The sequence below is a fragment of the Haliotis rubra genome, unplaced genomic scaffold (assembly GCF_003918875.1).
Source record: "Haliotis rubra isolate DU_JTF1 unplaced genomic scaffold, ASM391887v1 Scf86, whole genome shotgun sequence".
In the NCBI taxonomy this organism is placed as follows: Eukaryota; Metazoa; Mollusca; class Gastropoda; order Lepetellida; family Haliotidae; genus Haliotis; species Haliotis rubra.
The window spans coordinates 1,454,129-1,479,883 of record NW_025767590.1 but is presented as its reverse complement, the minus strand read 5'-3'; the positions used below and the strand labels follow the sequence as shown (position 1 = coordinate 1,479,883).

The 25,755-nt window shown below is 40.2% G+C and overlaps 1 protein-coding gene across 8 annotated transcripts in view; it reads left to right on the top strand.

The window, feature by feature from the left end:
* Positions 1–25,755, top strand: part of LOC124262932 (rho GTPase-activating protein 7-like) — a 234,708-nt gene that overhangs the window by 150,544 nt on the left and 58,409 nt on the right. Inside the window, exon 1 of one of the 8 annotated variants that reach the window (XM_046697539.1) lies at positions 18,542–18,936. The exons of the other annotated variants lie outside the window; for them this stretch is intronic. Within the exon in view, the coding sequence (XP_046553495.1) occupies positions 18,744–18,936 (193 nt within the window). The 5' untranslated portion in view covers positions 18,542–18,743. Of the gene's footprint in view, positions 1–18,541; positions 18,937–25,755 lie in introns of those variants that run through there. 8 annotated transcript variants of the gene reach the window in all.

Genomic DNA, 25,755 nt, shown 5'->3' with positions numbered 1-25,755 from the left:
ACATTATCACGACATTACAAGAAAACAGCAGTTTAGAGAAGATGTGTTTTTAGTGTTGTCTTGGAAACTGCCAGTGAGGAGATTGTAACATTGTTTGACAGAGCAGATAAAAGTACAAAGAAACAGGTCCCCAAATGAGTGAGTGAGTTTAGTTTTACGCTGCACTCAGCATTATTCCAGCTATATGGCGGCGATCTGTAACTAATCAAGTCTGGACCAGACAATCCAGTGATCAACAGCATGAGCATCGATATGGAATTGGGAACTTACTACATGTGTCACCCATGTCAGCGAGCCTGACCACCCAATCCCATTCGTCGCCTCTTACGACAAGCATGGGTTACTGAAGATCAATATTCTAACCCGGACCTTCACGGGTAAGTTCCCCAAATAATGTTATGTATGCTAAGCACTTGGGGTCAAAGAAGACATGATTCGTTCCATATTACCACTGTCATACTGCACTTTCTACTCTTTCATACATATTACTTTTGTTAGGCTCTGATAATTCTTCAAACAGTGTGACCTCAAGTCACTGAGTTTGAATTTCCTAGAGCTGAGGAAGGAGTGAGCCACTGGAGCTGTGACCACTATGAGAATGATGGGTTGATTGTTTTATATATAGTGTGCTCATACTAGTGTAGGAACTACCTGTCCCTTATAGCTGGTAATGCTGAAAACAGGTTTTAGTGTGTGTGGAATTTCTCCACATCTCTGTCAGTCATGATAGTGTAAACCACAAGAGGCCATCACTGGCAATTTCCTGTCTCCATGAATACAGATTTTATCAAAGGATATCAAACTGTTCATAATTTTGTTGTGCTGTCAAGCATGAACCTTTGGTGATAGGAACAGTAGGTAGTGATTGGCTGCAACTTGCTGGGGGTCAGTTGGAGGAGATATGGTCTTGGAAATGGGTAGTGGGTGGTGTTTCAGGGACAGGTAGGGCTAATGTGGGGTTGATTACATGGGGTGGGGCTCAGGTAGGTCTGAAAACATGGGGTGGGGTTCAGGTGGGTCTGAAGACATGGGGTGGGGCTCAGGTGGGTCTGAAGACATGGGGTGAAGCTCAGGTGGGTCTGAAGACTTAGGGTGGGGCTCAGGTGGGTCTAAAGACATGGGGTGGGGCTCAGGTAGGTCTAAAGACATGAAGACTTATGGGGTGGGGGCTCAGGTGGGTCTAAAGACATGGGGTGGGGCTCAGGTGGGTCTGAAGACTTAGGGTGGGGCTCAGGTGGGTCTAAAGACATGGGGTGGGCCTCAGGTGGGTCTGAAGACATGGGGTGGGGCTCAGGTGGGTCTAAAGACATGGGGTGGGGCTCAGGTAGGTCTAAAGACATGGGGTGGGTGTCAGTGGGGGTGGGGCTCAGGTGGGTCTGAAGACATGGAGTGGGGGTGGGGTCTGAAGACAAGGGGTGGGGCTCAGGTTGGTCTGAAGACATGGGGTGAGGTTCAGGTAGGGGACATGGGGTGGGGCTCAGGTGGGTCTGAAGACATGGGGTGGGGTTCAGGTGGGTCTAAAGACATGGGGGCTCAGGTGGGTCTAAAGACATGGGGTGGGGGCTCAGGTGGGTCTAAAGACATGGGGTGGGGCTCAGTCTGAAGACATGGGTCTCAAAAGACATGGGGTGGGGCTCTGGGGGTCTAAAGACATGGGGTCTGAAGACATGGGTGGGGTCAGGTGGGTCTAAAGACATGGGGTGGGGCTCAGGTGGGTCTGAAGACATAAAGACATGGGGTGGGGCTCAGGTGGGTCTGAAGACATGGGGTGTCCTCAAAGACATGGGGTGGGGCTCAGGTGGGTCTATCATGGGGCCAGCCTTATTTGCATCTGATGTAGGTTTTGTATGCAACAGATTATTTGGAATATTGATCATATAACCTTAAAGGTAGGAATTATCATATATTATATATGAAGCTTAACTGAAGAAGTCCAGTTCAATGCTGCCTGTTTTGTGAAGTTCAATGATCAGGTCAGGAAATACATGAAGTCTTACAGCATGAAACATGGGCTGACCAAGTGACTGTCCTCAGTGAGGACATGTAAGCCCAGGTGTGCGGCCAGGTGGGGCAGGTATACAGATATCATCTCTGTCATATTGATACCTGTCCAGTAGGAATGCTCCCTAGGCTAGCAACATGTGGCAGGGATTGCTACTGGACGACCAGGGGCATGTGGCCAGTGTTTCTAATTAGATTGCCATAAACACATGGACAGGACTTGCTGAGGTCAGAGGTCACCTCATAGAATCAATGGTGGTAATCAGTAGAGATGGCGATCTTACTTCCTGTCTGGGTAACACCTACAGCTGTTCCCCTTCAAATAGTTCATCTTTTGTCAATGACAACAGATGTCATGTTTGTTGTCCAAGAAAATTGTATAATTATTGATTTAAACAAACGTTTTGTACTTTTATTCATGGATTCATTATTTTTGTTACAATTTAAGCTTGAATTTGTGCATTTACAAAGAACATATGAAATAGCAACAGAGAATCAATGAGATCGCCCAGTGGACAGTGTGTTACTTGTCTCATGTCTGACTTGAGATTTATTCCCAATAAATCTAAACAGAGTGTCCATTATTTTCTGTCCTCTCTCAACATACCTTTCAGCGTAATAGTCTTACTATAATGAAACTAGTATTTCCATTCAGGTATGTCAAGCTATGAACACACTATGAATGAACGAGGAAGGTAAATCATTTCCGCATACAATGTCGAATCATGTCAGCATGACTGAGCCCATACCACGAACATCACCTACACAGCATCCATAGTGGTTCATTGAGGGAAGGGAGGAGTGCCTCTGACAGAAACCATTAAACTTGAATAATTAACATCTTGTATTGTTGGCCACGTGAATGATATTTGTCGATCAGTGAAGACACTTGAGTGACTTCCCAAAGATGGTTTACATACGACAAGCATTGCCACCATTGATATGGGATTGACGACGTTTCACCTGTTTACCTTTTGACAATCACCTCTTGTCAAGGCAGGGGTGGAATGGGAAGGGTGGTATAAAAGCATTTTGTTTTGCCTGGTTGTTGGTGTGTAAAGTTTTAAAGTATCTTTTGAATATGATGGATTGTTCTTAAAGTGCTTTGATTCAGAAAGCATGTAGACAAACTGTAAACAAAATAGTGCTGTTTATGCACACACGAATTATAAGATATATTTTGACAAGTTATGTTTATTTGTTCAAATTTTAGTAATTATTCCTACTGCATCCTTAAAGGGACCTTGTGTTGCAGTCAGGTAGCCCAGTAGTTGATGCTATTCCTTCTTTAAGTGGCATTTAGAGTGAGTGAGTGAGTTTGGTTTTACGCTGCACTCAGCATTATTCCAGCTATATGGCAGCGGAGTGGCATTTAGAAGCTGGTATGATGATGAACAAATTTTATCAATAGACAAGTTCTTTGTTGCAATAGATGCGATGTTTTCGTGTAGATCCTAACATTTGATGCAATTGCCTGTCACATATGCTCATTGTGTTGCAGTGTATATTTTGTTCAGCTAGATCTGGTTCTTGTCCATTTCGTCAGCCAACACAACCAGCCCTGGCTATGTAGTAAACAATCCTATTTTTTTTGGTTAATTTCCACAAATGGAATGTATCAACAGAGGAGCGAAAAACCCTGCGGCCATTCTAATCGCAAGCAAGTGGTATCAGGAAGATAGCACACTGCAATTCCGTTAGGGAGTCTGCTGGAAAATGTCATGTGAAAATACAGATAATTACTTAGTTGCCACTTTCTCAAGACCTTCTCTGCCAGTCAGGATAATATTTACAGGATATGTTGAAGTTATTGCAGCAATTTGATTGCAGTGGTGTTGTGTTTGTGATAAAGGAAATAATTGACAGCACTGCCCAGCTTGCCGCCTTTAGAGTTCAGCATTGTGTTTGGTCCTGGGGAATCCCATGTGGAATACCATGTTACTTGAGTTGGGGAATCCCATGCCAAATGCTTTATGGTGTATGTTACTAGAGGTTGGGAATCCCATGTTACTAGAGGTTGGGAATCCCATGTTACTAGAGGTGGGGAATCCCATGTTACTAGAGGTTGGGAATCCCATGTTACTAGAGGTTGGGAATCCCATGTTACTAGAGGTTGGGAATCCCATGTTACTAGAGGTTGGGAATCCCATGTTACTGTTACTAGAGGTGGTTAATCCCATGTTACTAGAGGTTGGGAATCCATGTTACGTTACTAGAGGTGGTTAATCCCATGTTACTAGAGGTGGTTAATCCCATGTTACTAGAGGTGGGGAATCCCATGTTACTAGAGGTGGGAATCCCATGTTACTAGAGGTGGGGAATCCCATGTTACTAGAGTTGGGGAATCCCATGTTACTAGAGGTTGGGAATCCCATGTTACTAGAGGTGGGGAATCCCATGTTACATGTTACTAGAGGTGGGGAATCCCATGTTACTAGAGCTGGGGAATCCCATGTTACTAGAGCTGGGGAATCCCATGTTATTAGAGCTGGGGAATCCCATGAGCTGGAGAATCCCATGGGAATCCCATGTTGCTAGAGCTGGGGAATCCCATGTTACTAGAGCTGGGAATCCCATGTTACTTCAGCTGGGGATCCCATGTTACTAGAGCTGGGGAATCCCATGTTACTTCAGCTGGGGAATCCCATGTTATTAGAGCTGGGGAATGTTACTCCAGCTGGGGAATCCCATGTTACTTCAGCTGGGGAATCCCATGTTACTAGAGCTGGGGAATCCCATGTTACTAGAGCTGGGGAATCCCATGTTACTAGAGCTGGGGAATCCCATGTTACTAGAGCTGGGGAATCCCATGTTACTAGACCGGTGGGGAATCCCATGTTACTAGAGCTGGGGAATCCCATGTTACTAGAGCTGGGGAATCCCATGTTACTAGAGCTGGGGAATCCCATGTTACTAGAGCTGGGGAATCCCATGTTACTAGAGCTGGGGAATCCCATGTTACTAGAGCTGGGGAATCCCATGTAACTAGAGCTGGGGAATCCCATGTTACTAGAGCTGGGGAAACCCATGTTACTAGAGCTGGGGAATCCCATGCCAAATGCCTTCTAGGTATATGTTACTTCAGCTGGAGAATCTCATGCCAAATGTCTTCTAGGTATATGTTACTCAGCTGGGGAATCCCATGCTGATTGCCTTTGGGTGTATGTTACTCTAGTTGGGGCATCCCATGCTAAATGCCTTTGGGATGTATGTTACTAGAGCTAGGGAATCCCATGCCAAATGTCTGTTTTGTGCTGATTAGAAATTAAGACATTATAATTTGATTTGCAATAGACATTAAATGCCTTTAAATTTTCCAACAGCATCTTAAAAAATCTCCTTTTATTCCCAAATATTCATTAAAGAGAATCTGCATCTTCTCTCTTGACCTTAGAGTAGCAATATTTCTGTTATTTTGTGTGTATCAAACTGACCTTTATAACTAGCTGTGCCCATGCTTTGCACTCTGTGGGTCTACTCTGTTTGCTCAGTCTACAAAATAGAATCTATAAGAGTTTACATTTGTTTGGTTTTAAATCGTTCTTGTATTGATTGTGACTAGGTTATATATTATGTGAACAAATCGCTGGTTCTGCATATTGAAGTGTAACACCTGGTTCAGATCTGATGAAATGTACGCTGAGTAAGCAAAATATGTAGTAAAGGAAATAGTTTGTTTATTGTATATAATGTCGTGATTGTGATGTTGTTTATATAGTAGAGATGTATTTTGAAGAAATACTGTATACAGAAGCAGAAAATAGAATCAATAGCCGGGATAGATTAATTTTTCTGTATTAGCCATCCTACGTGGAAAATATGAACACAAAGGCTATCTTGAGAGCAGGGCAAATGTCAGGGGAATAATTAGACAACTGTAGAGCTCTGGGTCATTGAGACCACCCAGTATTCTTGTATTGAGATAGGAAAATATACACCAGAGGTTACCACAAGCTTGGTGGAACTAGCTTTGTACATATGGGTTCTCGCCCTTGTTATGAAACTTTTATAGACATTTCTTCGGGGAGGTGCCACTTAAAGCTTTGCAGAAAACAAATGAACATTTAAAAACATTGGGATTTGTTTTGGCGTTAACTGAAGGTGAGTGATGATTAATAGCATGCTCTTGGTGTCTAGTGAACAAAACATTGGAGATTTAATTTCATCATTTTGTTTATGACTTTTCCTAACTTTGTTTACAACTTCTCATGATTTGGTTACGACTTTTAACTAGTGTGTATGTAACTTGCATTAACTGGTTTACTAATTTCTTGATACTCGGTAAACAGATTCAAGGAAGAAATGTTTGAGTTAATCTCAGCGTTCTCAATAACTCATTAACAGTGTAACTCAAGTAGCAGAAACAGCAACAATCAATCAGCTGATACAGAACTGGGAAATGAATTACCCAGATGCAGTACATCCTCACTTTACATCAAACCACCATGTTTCTTCATCCGCCCACCTGTATGGGGCTGAGTTCAACTGGAACTACAATTACAGGATTAAGATGCTCAGAGATCAAGGCTGCTGCCCTGTAATCTCACGCCAAGAGGAAGTTTTCACCAAATATCTTGAAAACTACACACCACTTATCAAAAGAAATGTGAGCTCTGTAAACAAAAGGTAACTTGATGCTTGGACAGGATCAGCAAGAAAGGATAGCTCATGCAGATAATGATTTCTTCTGACAAGAATATACAGTATCTAATGTTTTGACAAAAACGCATTGAAGGTATAAAACCAGCTGCCACTGTTGGAAATTAGGTTTGCTTCATGTTATATCAGGAAACTTAATGTCTTTACTTATTATACAAGGCCAAACAAGAAAGACTAAGGAGAAAGCCAGAATATCCTCCTTATTTGGGATTCATCATATCCATCAAACACAAGTGTTAATCTGAAATATTTTCGAAGCCATTCGGTAGACTTTATATTTTTTATGGTCAAAAGTATCACAAGATCAGACATTATTTGGTAGTTTCTAGAAGAGGAAACATCATAAACACTACATGTCAGACATTTAATGCGAGAAGCAACTCCCACCTGTGGTTTTAAAATGAAGAAGTTGATTATCTGAGAAATCCCCGAATCCAAGAATATAATCATACAGAAATAGATTCATTTCAAGATAGAATTAATAGCTATTTTTGTGCAAAGCAAAGAGATACTTGTAAAAGTTAAAGTGGCGGCAGAGTCAATTTGACAACTAACTGAACCCCTACTAACGTTAATCAAGTACAGAGACAAACTTATAGCAGATGACCTTGAACGATGTTCCACGTTTGATGAGATAGAGTTGCAGGATATAAACTTTGCCGGGAGTAACAGTTTCAAATGTGTAGGCTCTATGAGAATCTTAAACTTTGAAGATTTACCTTTGAAGTTTGTTTTGCTATAATATCATGGGACATTTATGTTCACAGTGCTTCTTTAAATTGATATTGAAGTAGGATCAGAACATGTACAACATGCTATATATATCTGGTTTTGATTTACAAACTCAGGCACCTCAAGAGGGCTACACCCATCACGCTGAGTGCAACAAGCCTGAAACACTCTTTCTGGTCACTAAAAGCTAAAATGTTAATTAAAATTTGTAATTTTAGTTTAATTATAAGCACTTGATTTAATTGTAAGTTTACTGAACCATATATGACAATTATAAATGTTGAACCAAAAAGCCATTGTAAATATTTTGGGAACATTTTTATGAAAATGTTTGCTCATTTAAAAAAAAAAAAAAACAACATAATGACACCCAACTTTTTCTGTTCAGTATCTATATTCTACATACAGCAAAAACAGCATCTGTGGAAATGCTTGCCATTTCATCACAAAGTCTCCTCCAGGATATTCCGACAATATCATCCTGATGGCTGTATTGAATTCCAACTAGTCTATCATCATGTCCCTTGGGGGCCATCACAACAAGTGCCCTTTGAAGCCGTCCTCTCTGGGGATTCCAGGAGGGGAGCCACTGCCCCTTTCTTTCTCACCACACCAAGCAAAGGAAGGGCTCATTTGCCAGCTCTACAACAATGTCCTTCACAATTATCATAACCATTGACTGTTCAGTGATACCTATCTATCCTGTTTGGAGTTTACAGCTCCCAACACAACTAAAGATACCACAGTCCAACCTTGAATGGAATTTACAGCTCATTGCTTTGCCATGTCCACCTCCCATGTGACCCTATATGGAGCTGGCAGCTCCTTAACAAGCATTAATGTCTACCAATACTGCTACTGCATCGAGGTTGAAGGGTTAGAGCAGCTCAGTATAGGTTTTAATACTTTGACCACAAGGTGACACAGCTCTACAGCAGGTTTGTGTGTGTGAGCAGCACAAGGAGCATACATGCAGACACTGATTGGCTGAGGTGATGGAATAAGATGTTATAAACTATATCTGCTTTATATCTGTATATATACTTTAATCTAATTTGCATCTATGATATAAAAGATGGTATCCGTTCTTAAATGTAACAATAATACTTGTGTTTTGGATATGGTTGTGAACAGAGAAGCTTCTAGGTACATTGTCTAAGATACAAGAATTTGCTGTGGAGATCTGTTTTCCTTGGGCATGCCAGTTTTTATATCGATGGGTTCGAGTCCCAGATATGTTCAGTATATGATTGTTGGTTTGTTGGCGCCATTCCTCCATACCTGTCTCTGTGCTTGGAATATGTCTGAGAACATCACCTCTTTCCTTCAATACTCAGCTGTCATGCCTGTGGTATAACAAAAACAGATAACTTACAAACAAACACACTCACTCACTCACTCACTCACTGAAATCTGCCATTCATCCTCCCCTTGTGAGTACACTTGTACTCCATGAGGCAGGAGCTTCACCTGTAATCAAGCCATGATACCAGGTTCATATCCTCCTAATACTCACAGGACATAAGAATAGATATTGAACATATCGCACTTAATTAGACACTTGGAACATTCTTTTGAAACTAGATTATGATCAGCTTTACAGGTTTGAAGAAGCTCCTGGTAATGACAACTGCATTGGTTTGATGTAAGAACTACAGATAGTTCCACACTGGGAAGATTGCAGAGCGCCATGTGGTCCACACATTTGCCTGATAGCTTTCTTTGATAAAACAAATGGCTTTCTCAACTTCCATTTGCAGTTTGGCAGTTGATTTAAAAAACTTGATTGAAAAATGTTGCTTACGTATGGTGAAGTGAATTCAGTTTCTACCTTGAGTTTGACAAGAACTCCAGTGTCCAACAAATATAGAACCTGCAAGAAGTGGTTGTAAGTGGAGAACTATCTACAAACATGTACATACAATCTGTTCCAGGGACTCTTAGTCCTTGTGCAAGAGTGGTAAAGTATGCATGTGCAGAGAGTGTTAGTCCTTGTGATACAAAACATGCATACACAAGTTTGGCTTTTTCTCACATGCATAAAACTGTATGTCTAATTTTACATTTGCTACAAGCCTAAATATCCACAAAGTCTGGTGGTATAAAGCTATATTTCACAGTGCTTTGAACATATATGGCTCATTTCCACATGCTGTAGGATTTATGGCATATTTCACTTGCAGGTAAGGTATACGAATTATTTCACCATGCTGGTATGGTATAAGAATTATTTCACCATGCTGGTATGCTCTAAGGTATATTTCACCATACTTTTGTGGTATAAGGTGTATTTCACCATGATGGTAAGGCCTAATTATATTTCACCATGATATGGTATGATATGATATGTATTTCACCATGCTGGTATTGTATAAGATTTATTTTAACATGGTGTCAAGCCTACATAGACAACAGCCTGCATACAGCTGACAGAGGATGTTAGTCTGTCTCACAGTCCCTGAACCACATTATTTTCCCTACTGCCAAGCCCTCTCTGCAGTGCTAAAGCCCTGAATAAAGCAAGTCTAGATTTCATCAGGTTCAGGATCTCTTGTCTCCCTAGGGCTCCTTTTCATTTAAATGGGCTTGTTTGTTACTATCAAAATTATATATATTCAGACACTAAGCATTAGTCTAAGAGAATGTTAGTGTCCGAGGATGATCCAGAGATGCAGCAGTCTCACTAGACTAACAACTAGTCTCTGAAATGAACATATTTTACTGAAAAAAAGTTCATAGTAAAAAAATATAATATATAATGAAAAGGAGCCCTGAGACTTTCTTCATTTTCAGAAGCTGAGGAAATCTAGACTTGCCACATTTTCTAGACTTGTGTGGGCTTTCTTGGATATATTTGCTTCAGGGTCTGTACGACAGACTACAGTCTCACATGATCTGTGTGATCAGATCCGAGCAGGAACCAGCATCGGCTTCCAGACAGGAACACCCGTGAAACAGCCAAGTTGGTCAAACTGAACCAAATTTCATGCTGCATAAGTTAATGTTAGGATTGAGATTTGTGTGCATCCTACCCCTGCCTGGCACCTTGGCCACCATGTGGGGCACTGTAACCTGCAGGATGCACTTATGACTTGCACCTGGAGTGAGCACTGCTCCTGGAATAATTTCAGACCATCACATGTGGTTTCAGTCTTCAAAATATATTCAATGAGGTGTCGATTTGTAAACCTTGTTGGTAAATATTCCAAATGTTTTGTTGGGTCAGGGGGATGATGAGTGGCCCAGTAGTTGAAGCTCCTCGCAAATACCGCTTCCGACCATCGGAACAATGTGTTTCAGTCGGTGTAATGTTGAGGAAAGTGGTATAAAATCATAATTACTAACCTGTGTTGGTTGCTGTGAAGTGCCCAAGGAGAGGCTACTGACACCAAATATTATGATTAATTATAATGACACAGATTTTCATCTCAGTAGCTATGTGGGGCTACTAATTTCTGAAGCTATGGGGAATTGGATTTGAGTCTGTCCTTAACGACCTATGCTGGTTGTAAGACATGACTTAATGCATCCGACTTAGTGACTTGGTAGTTTGGCAGTGTATCAGTGTACCAGCTGACATGGGTCAATGCTCATAATATCAATCACTGGATTGTCTGATCAAGATGTATATACAGGCCTCAGTTATGCTGGTTGAATATTGCTTTGTGTGGTGTCAACAAACTCATACACATTCTATAGTTCAACACGAGCAGTCTGCCTCCATCGGTATCTGCTTCTGTTTTCTGGATGTTTTTTTCATCTCCCCCAGTGCATCATGCATGGATGAACAGCATCCAGATATCTGAAGCCAACAGTGTAAAGGGTGAATTGAAGTGAATATTGCCTCAAAGTCTTTGTCAGATCATTCATGGAAGCAGTGAATGAATATAGAAAACTTCTGATGTCAATGGTCAAATCTAGATACATTCTGTGTGAACAAGCTCTTACTTCACAAGAAAGTCATTCATGACAGAATTTCTTCGCAAATATCGAATATCAGTGATGAAAGTGATAGCAACACTAAATACATAAACAACAGGATTGTCAAAGTGGTTGTAATTTTACGCCTCATAAACATCATCTACAAGACAGAATTTGATGGCAGATATGGATTGGGGAACTTATAAATGCCTGTGACACAATCTGACCCGTGGATATCATAATACACATATCTTTGTGGCGTGTGAAGAACGATAGCTTAAAAATGTTCCCTGCACTCAAAGTACAGGGAAGGTGGCCATTTGTGTCACCTTGTTCCTTATCTGGAAGAGAGCATGTTGCCAGCAGAGACTGACGTAAGTCTGTCGTAACAGGATGAACCACTCGGTGCTGCTGGGAGGAGATGTTTTTACAAGGTTGATGATGTTGTTCACAAAGCACATGAAGAGGATGCATTAGATCTGACAGACTGTGAAAACTCAGGCGCGGAACATGTCAGGGCACTTGGTTGGCCTCTTCACTGGAAGTGGTTTTAGATTGTACAAGTTTGTGCTGACGTATATATATGTAAGCTCTACTTGTATGTGTCTCTGCAAGTGGAAGGATCTGTGTTATTCTTAGGGCTGTAGGCCAATAGTTGAAGACATAGTATGACATCTATTTAAAATACTTTATTATAATCATTTCCTTTAATTTTCCTTGATTGTCATTTCCACAGTAAACGATTAGTTTATTATATTTACACTTTATGTGAAAAATAAAATGAAACAGTTAGCATATCCAGCCTCGCCAATGGCACTTCACAAAAACATGCGAAGGAAAGTCAGTTGTAAATTAAATCTTTTGGTTACTGGTATTTCAAAAATATCAAATAATTGAGTGACAAATACAACGGAAATTCAAGCTTGTGTATTTTATGTGCACTCCCTTCTCAAACCGTGGTAACGATGCCAGTTGTATCAAGGATGTGCTGTGCAACTTGTTCCATGGAATTGGTACTTTTCTTTAATTTCAGATTACCTAATTCAGATACCTTTGTTTTAGAAATCTTGTAGAAACTCCTGATAGATAGCCACTATAAATAAGCCTGGCTGTGATTTCCAGTCTGATTGAAATGTATGTGATTAAATAAACTAGAACTGTAACCTTTATAGCTGGTTGTAAATCTTCAAGGAATGTGGATTGACCATCATTCACCGTCCCTAAAGGCAATCTGGATTGATATAGTCATATCCAGTCCACGCTGGGGTCAATACGGCTATATATATACTGGTGGTCAGTATGAGCCTGGATGCCAAATGTACAACATTTGACCACCACATTGGCTGAGTAACTGACATTACAAGAATCCTGAGAGAATGGTATCTCATTTAGATTGATGCTAGAATTTAAAAAAATCCTTTATTACACCTTGACACTGTTTAGCATGTTTTGACTGAAAACTGATGAGATCTGTAAAGCCTATTCATACATAGATGAGTTTATTCTGACACACCATATGGCAAACACATTATTGTAAAAAAACAAAAGGAATTAATGTCAAAGAAATAGAGTAATATATCTTAAGGGCATTAAATGTTGCAATGGATGTCATGATTTGTAAACATACATTTGAAGAAAGCCATTTCGAGATAACAGAAAGACTTTTGATGGGAGGAGTGGCACCACAGGGCACTGTGTTGAAGCAGAGAAGCTGCTGAGGGCACTCTCTTGGTTTGAAGTCCACCTTTTCCTTGACCCTCTCTGTAAACTTGTTAACACATAGATAAGGCAAGTCTACATCCTGCCAAAAGATAGCTGCTGGACTCCAATCTCAATCTTTGGCACTAATTAAGCAGGAAAATATTTACACCAACATAAACCTCCAACGCCAGAAGCGAAAACAAGACTTTCTTTATTATCGTTACACATCCTCAGAGCCAGGTAGTCACTGTACCTGCATGAGGCATGATGAGAAATAATTACAGTTATTCTCTGAAAACACGTTTTCTACATCTGATACTACTTACAGCTCATTTAGCCATAATGGTCAGCTGGATAGGTTCCAGACAAGAGAGGCTGTTAATGAGATGAACAGTTTTTAGGAAAACAGTCTGACAAGCCGCATTCAGCTGGAATCTACAGAAGAGGTTTGAAATACCATCTGTTGAGAGTAGTGCTAATGATAGGGCAGTATTGAAGGATGATCAAGGGCAGTGATGGACATGTATGCATGTTCCGGCAGACCACTGGCGAGTGCACTGATCAGATTTACCCGTTCATGGATGCAGAAACCTTTTTCATGACAACAGCTTTAACTTTTAGATCCGTTGCTGTGCATGCTCAAATGTGTTGATAATAGTTTATATGGAATCTGTTCATCAAGACATTAAGGAACTGTGGGTTGATGTTTGATCATGAAAGATAATGCATACACTAAATTGATTAGTTGAGAAAAATTAGACTTAAAGGTATGGTTAGGCATTGATATGATCTGAAATGGTTAATGCATCTGTGTGTCCCTACAGGTTGTGCGTCAGCTTCTACTTGAAGATGGGTTTATCCAGGGTCAGGGTAAAATACACCAACTTATTTTCAGCTCATTGCTTTTCCATGGCAATAGACTAACACTTAGTCTCTGAAGATATAATTTTTATAGAAACCATGTAATTTATTTTTAATTGAAAAGGCACCCCAGTGAGATGGGAGATTCAGAACCTGTGGAAATCTAGACTTGCTTCATTTAGGGCTTTAGAGTTTCAGAAAGGGCTCATTGGAAGGGAAAGTAATGCGTTTCAGGGACTGTGACAGACAAATACTTAGTCACTGAATATGTTTGATTTTGATTGTAACAAATAAATCCATTTAAATTGAAAAGGAGACCCAGGGAGACTAGAGATTACCAGGTAAAAAGCTAGACTTGTTTCATTTAGGGCTTAAGCATTGCAGGGAGGGCAAGGCAGTAGGGAAAATAATATGGTTCAGGGACTGTGATACAGACTAGATGGAAGGGAAAAATTTGCAGTTCAGGGACTGTGGCAAGTGTGATCCATGATTTTACAGCAGGTCATTAGTTTCCACAAGTCTACAACAAGAGTGCATGTTATGTCTTCACAAGGAAGAGGGCTTATTTGAACATTTCAAGGAGGTTAAAGAAAACCTCATCTTCATATTTTGGTGCACGCTTACTTTAGTTTATTTAGTGTGGCAGTGTAACATCTAGTTTAAGTCAATGAGAAACTGCAGCAAGGTAGACTGTCATCTGTATGAACCCTTGAGTTCTGCTCGTGGGGAAAGTAAATGACAAGCAAGGAACAGATCTTTTAAAGAAACAAACAAATTCTGTGCCAGGAATAGCAATCTTTTCAAGGAAATGTGTGATTGTGCTAACAGACATGCCAAAGCACTGGGAGGTGGTTTGTCCAGAATAGTAATTTGAGCACATGAATTGGAAGCCAACCTTATCAGAATTATTTTGTATTGAAAGGATAAGATATTCAGCTTTTTTTGGCTTCCTGATCCTTTTGCAAAAACTGAAGACTGATATTGTCCACAAGGTTATTGGAACGTATGCAGGTGGGCAATTATCAATATAAACTTGTCTGTTGTGTTTTCTGTCATTATTTTTACAGGAATTTATGCTTTAGTTTTTCATATAGCAGGTTTAATGAATACTAGATGTATCAATTATGAGATTTTGTCGAGTTCATGAAAATGGATGCAATATATCATTTATCAATTATGACATTGACTGAGAGAGAGGACACAACTGAATATAGCATATATCACACATGAGGGTTGTGTCGAGCCATAATGCAATATGTCATATATCAATTATGACATTGACTGTGAGAGTGGGTACAATATGGCATATATCACACATGAGGGTTGTGTGTGGCTGGAAGTAATCCAACCTGTATGGTATATGGAGCTAGGAGCTGGCTGTTAATAGCCTCCACACTCCACCTGCACTGACACCTCGGTGGCAAAGTGTCACCCCTCCATCAGCTGATGAGAGCATGTTCAACACAAACCTGATAAACAGCAAACTTAAGTGTTGTATTAGACTAAAGGTTTACTTAAGCTGATTGTGGAGGAAATCAAATGCATTAGAAGATAATTAGCATGAAAAACTGAAGTGGATTTGTTGTAGAGTTGTGGAGTTAAAAAATTGCTAAAGATGTGGAGATGGTTGTACCTGTAGTCTGTCATTCTTCAACAAATTCTCGGATTAGTTAAAAAGATGTGTGTGTGTTTTGGAAGCATGCAGTGGTTGCTTCAGTGTAAGAACCACTTGCACTGAGGAATTCAATTAAAGGATTATGGGATTAATCCTCTGATTCAGTCATGGATCACGCAATTACCTGCAGGTGCTTGTTCCAATACTTACTCAGTGATTTGACCTGCCCCTGATCAACTCACTGTACTATATAACTTTGGCATATTTTCTAAATAAATACCCTGTTGATCATATAAACTGCCCAACTTATATACTACAGTTCTCAGAACGCTAAGATTCCTTTGTAGAGCTGGCCTAGGCTAATAGAAAATTAAGGTTCATTAACCCCGACTAGCAGTCGATTAACTCAAATATGCTGCATTAACTTTACTACATGCAGCGAACTTGAGCTTACTCTTATACTGCCGTGGTTGTAGCAAGCTTTGTGTGTAAGTAAATTCCACAGCACTCTCTGTGTGTCTAGGTTATATTGATGAGATTGGTCAAGCTCGCTCAAGCTGACCTCAAGAGTGTTTGACTGTAAATCACTGACCATTGTTTATCATGTGTGTCGAGCAACACCCCAGACTAGCCCACTTATCAGTGTCGGAGCCCCTTTTCTATGCAAGGAGAGGAACTGTGTGATATACCTTTATGATCGTTGGACTGTCTGTTGCTGCTGAAGTCGGACCTCACAGACAACAAGCTGTCCTTGGTGCACTTCATGGAATTGTGATCAGCCTGCTCTAAATGTGAAATATTGCTTGGAACAAATGACAGGGTATTCTTTGACAGACGTCAAGATTGATCCCAGGTGTGTCTGGCGATAGTGGGTGATATTCTGCAGTGGTCATCTTATATTTATCACATGATATGGAATGATACTCTAGGACAGTGGTCATCAATATTAAGTGGTTGATATGGACTGATATTCCATGACACTGGTCTTTTATTTAAAGTGGATAATACAGACTGATATTCCATGACAGTGGCTAATAGCACTGGACAGGCATCCTCATACTTCTCTGACACCTGGTATATGTAGATATATTCTGAACATGTGGCATGCTGTGGGCAGGCTGTCTGTCAGCTGCTTGACCAGTACTACTTGATATGTCATCCAGTCGTGTCCTGGCATGGGCTGGAGGTACAGGGTCAGATTCTATGACAGTGGTCAATGTGTCTATCACTGACTGGACACTCAGGATCAAGTTTCATTGCTCCCTTGCCCCAACCAAAACCAAATTGATATTTTGACAGTGGTCACTGTCTGTCATTTAGGAAAGACTGGGCTCACGATTCTGTCTGACCCAACACCCTATCATTTAAGGGGACAAAGTGATACCTATCAGTCATCCCAAACAGATCAATCCTTCAGAAGAGGTTACGGAAACACTGTCCACCCTTTCATGTGACCACCTGGCCACAGTTAATTCACATACACAGCAGGTGGCTCGATATAGTTTCGCCAGACTCTGGGAGAAAACAATTTGGTTCTTGACCTGTAAAACAATGGTACACACGATCTCACAATCTGACTAACCTAGCCAGGGGGACATGGATCCAGCGCTGGGTAAATTCAGTCTGGGTTCCCCGAGCTTGTTGTGATCCTGTGTAAGACATAGGTATCAGCTGAGTACTGGGAGAACGTCTATCATTGGCTGGATGTTGCTGGAGGGTTCTCTATCGCACACTGACACTGCTGGGAGTTGAGAGTCCATGATGTTTCACATAGGATAAACAGGTGGGCTCTCTTCACAGGAACATTAGTGCTTGTATATCATGTGAGGTTGAAGTTAGATCCTATCCTCTGAATTCTGGATTGCTTTTAGGACCAATCTTCAATATAGTTCCTTTGTTAGTTCAAGATACGGAACAGGAAAGTTTTGGGAACGTAATGATATCAGACTGTTATACTTCCTTAACACAGCCAAAAGAACCATTTAATAATATCCTGTGAGTGTGACAGAGAATCTTGATAAGACTAGATGAACTGGAGTTATTTTCAATGGAGGAAAGAAATCAGGATTTTCTCATGTGCTGTTCTTATTGTATCATTTCCTTCCAGCGAAGATTCCAAGTGGATTTGTTCTATTTACAGAAAGGTTATCATATAACAGATAACTGGATGTGAACTACCTATTGGATAGACAGCCAAAGATGATTCGCAAGGACCAAACTAGAAAATTACTGCAACATAGATATGTGAATCCCTTTTCATGTCAGCACAAGGATTGGTGCTGGTGAAAGCTATCTGTGCTGAAACAAGTAATGTTTCGGCAATACCTGATCAAATTTTCATCCAATTAGGGTGCTCTCAGGGTCAAGGAAGCAGAAGATAAGTTTGACCTGGGGTGTTATGATGTGTTATACTGACAATTACTCAGGATTTAATGAGATTTGACGAGACAAATCACACACAAGTGGACAAATGTTTATGAAAGTCCTGCAGTGAACATTATTGGAAGTTTATGCTGCAAAGTGTGAAGGGATCAGCGAAGTTATCTAAGTTTGAACTGAAGTCAGCTGGATAAATAGAGCTTTATGTTATTACATGGATAGTGTTTGTCAATACAGCGATAATGGATATAACACATACCCCATCCAGGATGACTAGGAAGTGGATGAATTACTTCCAAATGGAAATATTCTGATTTCTCTTCACATGTTCATGGAGGATGTACATTAACACATTTATGCCGTCTCAGGAGAGGGGTTTTACCTATCTCCAGCAGCTAGGGTTTTATTGACTCCATAGACAAGGTCGATTCTGAAGTTTCCGAAAGCAGGCAGATTTTATCAGAGAGTGATAACTGTTATAACATCCGGAAAATGTTCAAACAACTCTGTGATAGTGTGTGGAGTAGTGGAGGTGAGCTAGTGTAAATACTGTTATTGTAGAAACATCAACAAATGCTTTGACATATGGTGGCTGGTGACAGACACTTGTCAAGGCAGCTCCTGTTGACGAGTTGCCATTATTGCTGATGGATGGAGATATGGATTACTACTAGTGTAATAACTACAGAGAACTTGGTTTGTTTTGCTGATTTTACACTTTTCACGATAGTTGTGATCATATGGTTCATGAAATTGTTCATGAAGGAAATGAACTGAGAAAATATTTTTTTTATCATTCTGGTTGTTATGGAAGAATATACTTATTCTTCAGTTTGAGATTCTCTTCTTACATTATTTGAAAGTTAATGTGAAAATGGCAACCAATTGTTGGTCAAAGAAGAAGGATGACAGGTTTGAGACATTCGGACATAGTTACTATGACGACGAGGGCTCCGAGGATGAGGAAAACCATAATTGGGTTCGGAGTTTCAGTGAAAGAGTTCGAGGTTTTCGACGTGGGAGATTTGAGCTTGGAATTGGAGCTCAAAGAGAGAAGAAGTTGGCAGGTAATGTATTGACTGCAGTATATGTTTCATTTATAACACAACAGGTGTGGAACCATGTGGGTAATATGACGTCATGGCCCTGTGGTTTTTAAGTATGTTATAGCCTACTTGTAACTTAAGTGGTTCCTGAAATATTAAGGATTTGCAAAAATGATAGAATGAACTTCAACTTGACGACCCATAGAAGGAGAGCAATGTTGACATATGGCTAATGCATCATGATGGTTGATGTAGATGAGGAAGAAGTACTGTCCTAATAATGCTCCTGCAGTCCCTGACTGGATTTCATAACAAGATTATTGAACCAAGACTTGAAGACTTTCATCAGTTGGCAGCTGAGTTAAGTGAAGGGTGGAGAAGCTGCTGATTGGACTGGCATATGGACACCAGAATAAACCTATTAGGATTAAGTGAAAATAGTTCTACAAATAAAATTCATCGAAATTCCAAAATGAAATTTTTACTAAAACAGTCCATTGAATGATTTTGGCTAAATTGTAAGCATATGTTTATGAATTACTATTAATAGTACCAGATACCAGATCATTGTGAAACTGAGCGTATCCTGCCCCACCTGTTGTATCTGTCACAAATACATGCAAAGGCAGGTCATTTGTTTACTTGAATAAACATGAAGACATATGTTACAAGTAAAACTAGGGAATTACATCAAATGTGATTCCTGTCACTGACACTATTAGGAAATGTGCCACTCATGTCTTGTGTAAAAATCTGTTTGAAAGTTCTGCTCTGAGTGTCGGCAGGGTGGTTGGGTAGCCTTGTGGTAGCCTTGTCATACAATGTGTGAAGCTCATTTCACATGGGTGTCCATATGTAGTGTCCCCATGCCATATTGCAGGAATATTACTAAAAGCTGTAAAACTATATTCATTCATTCACTCTGAGTGTAGGCAGCTAGAGCTGGGATGGGAATGGAATGAGGGTGATTGTTTCACTAAATATGTGCTCTGGGGTCTGTAAAGGACTAGCCTCAGACCTAACCTCAACAAAAACCTGCCCACATGACACAGTGATCCTGCAAGATTTACTTGTACAGATGTGGTGAAGGTGTCACCAGCTCACTCAACAAACACACACAACCTGAAGCTTGGTCACTGTGATTTATACCTAGACTTAGCTAAGATATGGCCTGTGCTTTGGCAACTTTCTTATTTGTTTTGGCTTGCAAGTTTGGGCAACTCTGCTTACAGACGTTCAAGTTTTTCACATGTCCATCTATCAGGGCAGTCGTTTGATAATCTGGGGAGGCCCGCAGCAAATGGATGATTCTGTCCTCATTTAAATATACTGAAAATAAATACAGGGAAAATTGTGATCTCAGTCTCCAAGATAAAACACTTTAAAAAATATTCACGAACCTTAATGTTTTTAAATTCAGTATTTACTGTATTATCTGTAAGTGACAAGGTTGAGAATTAGAGGTATTCATTGAATGATTTAATACCTGTTAGGAGTGAGTCTGTGAGGCACCTATGTTGTGTCATAAATCGTCACCCTTACTTGGGTACCTTTACAGGTGTAGTTTATTCTCCTACCCCAGAAGGATTAAAGTGCACGTTCATTGTTTAAACAACCCTCCACAGTATTTATTTGAATTGTTTACATTTTTGTAAATTAATCTTGACCTCAGACAGACTTTTGATGTTTCTCAAGAGGTGTGATAAAACTCCTTTGAAAGAGGTATGTGTTTGATAAGTGATCGGAATGTTTGCCATGGGAATCAAGAGTTTCTGAAATGAAAACAAGATTTCTAAAGAACATGATAATATATCAAAACAGTCATATATTTAGCATCTGAAGGTTCATGTTAAAATGGGAAGAAGCATTATTTTGTTTTTAAACATGCTGGTTTTTCCACTTGATAATGAAAGGTGGTGGCTGAGTGGGTTAGATGGCTGACTTTGTGTGCTGGCGATTTGGTGCCTGACTCTGAGGGTGTGGGTTTGAATCCTGGATGGGATATAACATATACTGAGGGAAACAAATAAAGGATCAGAGGAAAATGCAAGTGTTCCTTTATTATTTTCCAGTTTTCATCACCAGCTTTGAATAGCGCTGTGACGATGAAAAATGGAAAATAATAAAGGAACACTTGCATTTTCTTATGATCCTTTATTTATTTCTCTCAGTATATGTTGATAATGAAAGATACATATGAACAATGGGAAAATAGGAAATTTCAGAGCCAGGCTCAGTTATTTGACAGTGAATATAGAAATTTGGAATTAACCTACAGCAACATTAAATGAACACATGCATAGACATACTGGCACACACATTAAATTACCTTAATGATTTTCATCCAACTTGTTCAGCAACATTTTCTTTTCTATTTAAGATGTTGTAGTGAGGAGGGAAAGGATGAAAATCCTGAAAATTAATTCATAATGGTCTTAAGTAAGGCTGGTTGTATACACAGGATAGCTGTTGTAGATGGAGTTGTTCAGTTATGAAGATACAATTTCCTAGCAAGCTGTCAATTATGTCCGAGGAGGGAGGTTGAACTTGAGGTAACCTCAGCTATGTGTAGACACAGAGCATACCTGGACTGTCCTCTGTCCAGTTCGGCCTTCACCTTGTATCAGCTTGACCACCGGTCACCATGTCAGGAATCGCTAATGAAATTTCATCTTGTGCGTCAATTCTTTCTGTGATGCCAGTCGGATATATCTGATTTGTCCAAGAGTGGAGGACTTGTTATTGAATATTGAGATGGTTCTTCCGTAGGCATTGTTGCAGGATCTGATGCATTGAGCAATGTATCTGTGATGGGGAATTGCCACAGGACTCAAACCCAGGACACTCATTTGTAGGGGAAATATGATATGGGGCGTACAACTAAAGTGGATTTTTCCAGAGACTTTGTATGTGTTTGACAGAATTGTGTTAATGAAAGACCAGAGACATTGTGATGAATATCTATTGATGAGTTTGGTGATTCCTTTCCACCTCCGTGAAAGGTGAGCCATCAGTTCTGCCACCGCATCACCAGGGACTTATGGATGTGAATGCTAGTTGTGTGGCAAATGGGATTAACAGGTGAAGAAAGAAGGACTTACAACTGTTGATGAGGTGAATGCTGGATTGTACATGGATGATTACCTTATATAAGGGGATTGCCTCGGACAGTCAGTGTCAGGGAGTTGAGACTGTACCCCTTCCACCCAGCTGCAGGTAATTATAGGGCAAGCAGTAGGGTGGGGCAGGTGCTTGGTGGAGAGTCACAGGAAGGGGTGGGGAGATATGGGGGGACAGACACTGCAGTAGGGTGGGGCAGGTGCTTGGTGGAGAGTCACAGGAAGGGGTAGGGGGATATGGGGGGACAGACACTGCAGTAGGGTGGGGCAGTGCTTGGTGGAGAGCCACAGGAGGGATGGGGGGACAGACAGAAGGGTTATTCTGTTCCCTTTATTTGAGGATATAGATGAAGTGCAATGTGTAGCAGGAAATAGCTTGTGATCGTCACATCTGATATTAATATTTCACTTGGACTTATTCTTTTTAATACCAACCATTTAATGGTGAGATGATCATAGACAATGTTTTGTTGCCTTTGGCATTCCTCCATCATTAAACCAAGATGCAGTGATGTATAATTGAGCAACTCACTCACACTGAAATATTTTAATGTGTTCCCTTTTTGATGATCGGCGCACATGCACACACGCACACACACATGTGGTGGGGTGGACAACATTGGTGTAGACGGTAGGGGCTGAGTGGGTGGGAGTATGGGGGACAGGTGAGAGAGCTGTGAGGGATGTATGAATGAAGGATAGGTGGGATTTGGGCACTGACTGGATGTGGGCAACCGGTATAGGAGGTGTGGGTGATAAGAAAATAGGTGTGGGTAGATGACTGTTGGTGTAATGGGTGATGGATTGATTGGCTAGTTGTAGGAATACCGATGTTGTATCAGTTTGTGTAACATATATACATGACATGTAAGACTTTTGTAAGTATGCAGGGGCGGTAGGGTAGCCATGTGGTTAAAGCATTCGATCATCAAGCTGAAGGCCCAGGTTCGATTCCCCACATGAGTACAATGTGTGAAGCCCATTTCTGGTGTCCCCCGCCATGATATTGCTGGAATATTGCTAAAGGCAACGTAAAACTAAACTCCCTCACTCACTGTAAATATGCAAAATAATTCCTGATTGTTTCATTGTAAACAAGAATAACAATACCAACAAAACAAACAAAATGTTATCACATCCATTGATAATAACAGGAATATAAACATTTAGTAGAATGAATGACAACAACGAAACTCGCAATGTGTAATGTCTCACATTAGACCAGACATGGTGTGCCATGGTTCCATGACCACAGGGACAAAGTAACATTGACCTCAAATGACCACAACAGTACCCACTTGTCCCAGAAATAATTGAATCAGGGAGATTAGGACAATGCCTTGAAAACATATCCCCAAGGTGAATTCTCAATGCTGTACCTCCACACAGGTCTCCTCTGACAAGTCGGCTGCTATTGAGCTGATGCAGGGCGGCCTTGGGCTGAACCTATATCTCGTAATTTGACAAATTTAATGAGCATGTCTTGGGGCTAGGTGGAGTCCACCCCTCATTATGAGGGTAATTGATACATAACGGATCCTACATGTTCACATAATTGCCTTGTCAAAACAACATGGGATGTTTGGGCTTGTTGTCCTACCCTCTCTTGGTGATTGGGATTTAGGATGTAAATTTGGGAGATTTGATGTTTCTAATTATTTGATCAGGGCTTTGCTGAGATTTGAAGAACGTAAGAGAATCATGTTCTCTTTCTGCACATGTTGTTTCAGTGGGATGACGCAGAATGACATACTCTCTCTGAGAGAGAGAGAGAGCCAAAGCGGTAGATATACTAGCATATGTTCCTTACAATAACATATACTGTATTACTGTAATTAAATCAATGAGAAAGAGAGAGACATATTCAATGGCTATGTAGATGATATAAAACATGGGTCCCAGATGTCCATGTTCAGTTTGAATTCTACATAATTTTCCATATAAACTGGATATTACCATATATGCATGAGGTGCTGTAGATGAAAGATACACTCTGTCCATTATTCTTCTTCAACATTGTTTACCATACTTCAACTTATCTCCCTTTGATGTTTCCACGAAGAGACACACTATGAGAAATGCCCCATCAAAATACTCTTCACCGACTATAAACCAGAAAAGATGTTTTTGATATAAGATGGAAGCAGTGGTAACTCACACCCCCACCTGGTTACTGAACTTCTTTGTGTGGGAGTGACCAGTCTGCATCCTTTCCCCAGGGCACTGAGTCAAACACAGTCCCCACCCCCCAGGATCACGGTTTCATGACTGAGTGATCATGATCACTGCCATTCATGCTGTCCTGTGCTGAGATCGAGGTCACTCCTGGAGTTGGGGCCTGTGTTGAGGATGAGAAATATTCTGGATTTTTGGGATACTTATAATTTTTTCTTTGAAAGGTAATTCTCATTTTGATCATGTTTTGGAGGTTAGCAAATGTTTTGGAACAAGTGATGATATTATTAAATGGTTATTGTAATTTTCTTCATATATTTATAAATTTATCAAAATTATTTCTTATATTTACATTATGATCCCATTGAAGTCATCTTCATGTTCTTATTAATAAATACATGAATAAAAGTGACTTAATATTTCCATAATAATAAGAAGCCCATTCTGAAGCAGAACTCATTGTACATTTGAGACTTAGCCATAAGCATATGTCTATGCAGTGATAATACCAGACGTTCATGAAATGTAAATGGTTACATATTGTCCAAACGTTTTTGTTCCAAATAAACAGATGCCTGATTAAAAATGGCATATAAGTCTTCGGCATAATGATTTCAACAAATCTTGATAACAATTATTATTTTTCTATAAAACACAAATGTAACAGTACATAGTGTTTGCAGTTTGTAACTCTCCAATGTTCCAACAGATTCAGAAGCTAGTCAGCATATATTGATCAGAGTATTTCTTGTATAAAAATACTTATCAATGTAAGTACCTGGTACCTATATCACTGCATCCATGACGCTGGTTGTGTGTGGGTGGTTGACTCCCATCTGTCACATATGTGCATAGACTGGAAGGAATGATGGATGTCTGGTTGTACAGATCTGACACATGTATATATCTATTAAAGAGGTATACATGCAGGCATTGATGGGGATTGCAGACAGTGTTGTCCTGTGAAGCCAGCTGTTGTCAGAGTTCTGACAACTCCAAGCTGAGTAGATGTTGCTTGTCGGGTTTGTTGTTTGTGTTTAATGGTGCAGAAACATGGGGTTTGTTGTTTGTGTTTAATGGTGCAGAAACATGGAGTGTTGTTTGTGTGTAATGGTGCAGAAACATGGAGTGTTGTTTGTCAAAGACACAACTGTGTGGCACTGGATCATATCAGTCTTTCAGTAGTCTGTCTCACTGTCCCTGAACTGCATTATATTCCCTTCTGCCCAGCCCTTTCTGCAGTGCTAAAGCCCTAAATGAAGCAAGTCTAGATTTCCTCAGGTTCAAGATCCCCCTCACATCTCACTGGGGCTCTTTTTCAATTTTAAAGGATTTGTTTCCATCAAAATGATATATATTCAGAGTTAGTCTACTCTTTCACTGAGGTCCTCATGAACAATGAGCATTTTACCATTCTGTGGAAAATAGCTGCTCCTTCAAAAGAGATCCTGATCAACAATCATGATTTCATCATGTTGTCGAAAGTACTCATTCTTTCAAGGGACATGGAACCTTTTATGTGCTTATGAATAATGTTAACATGATA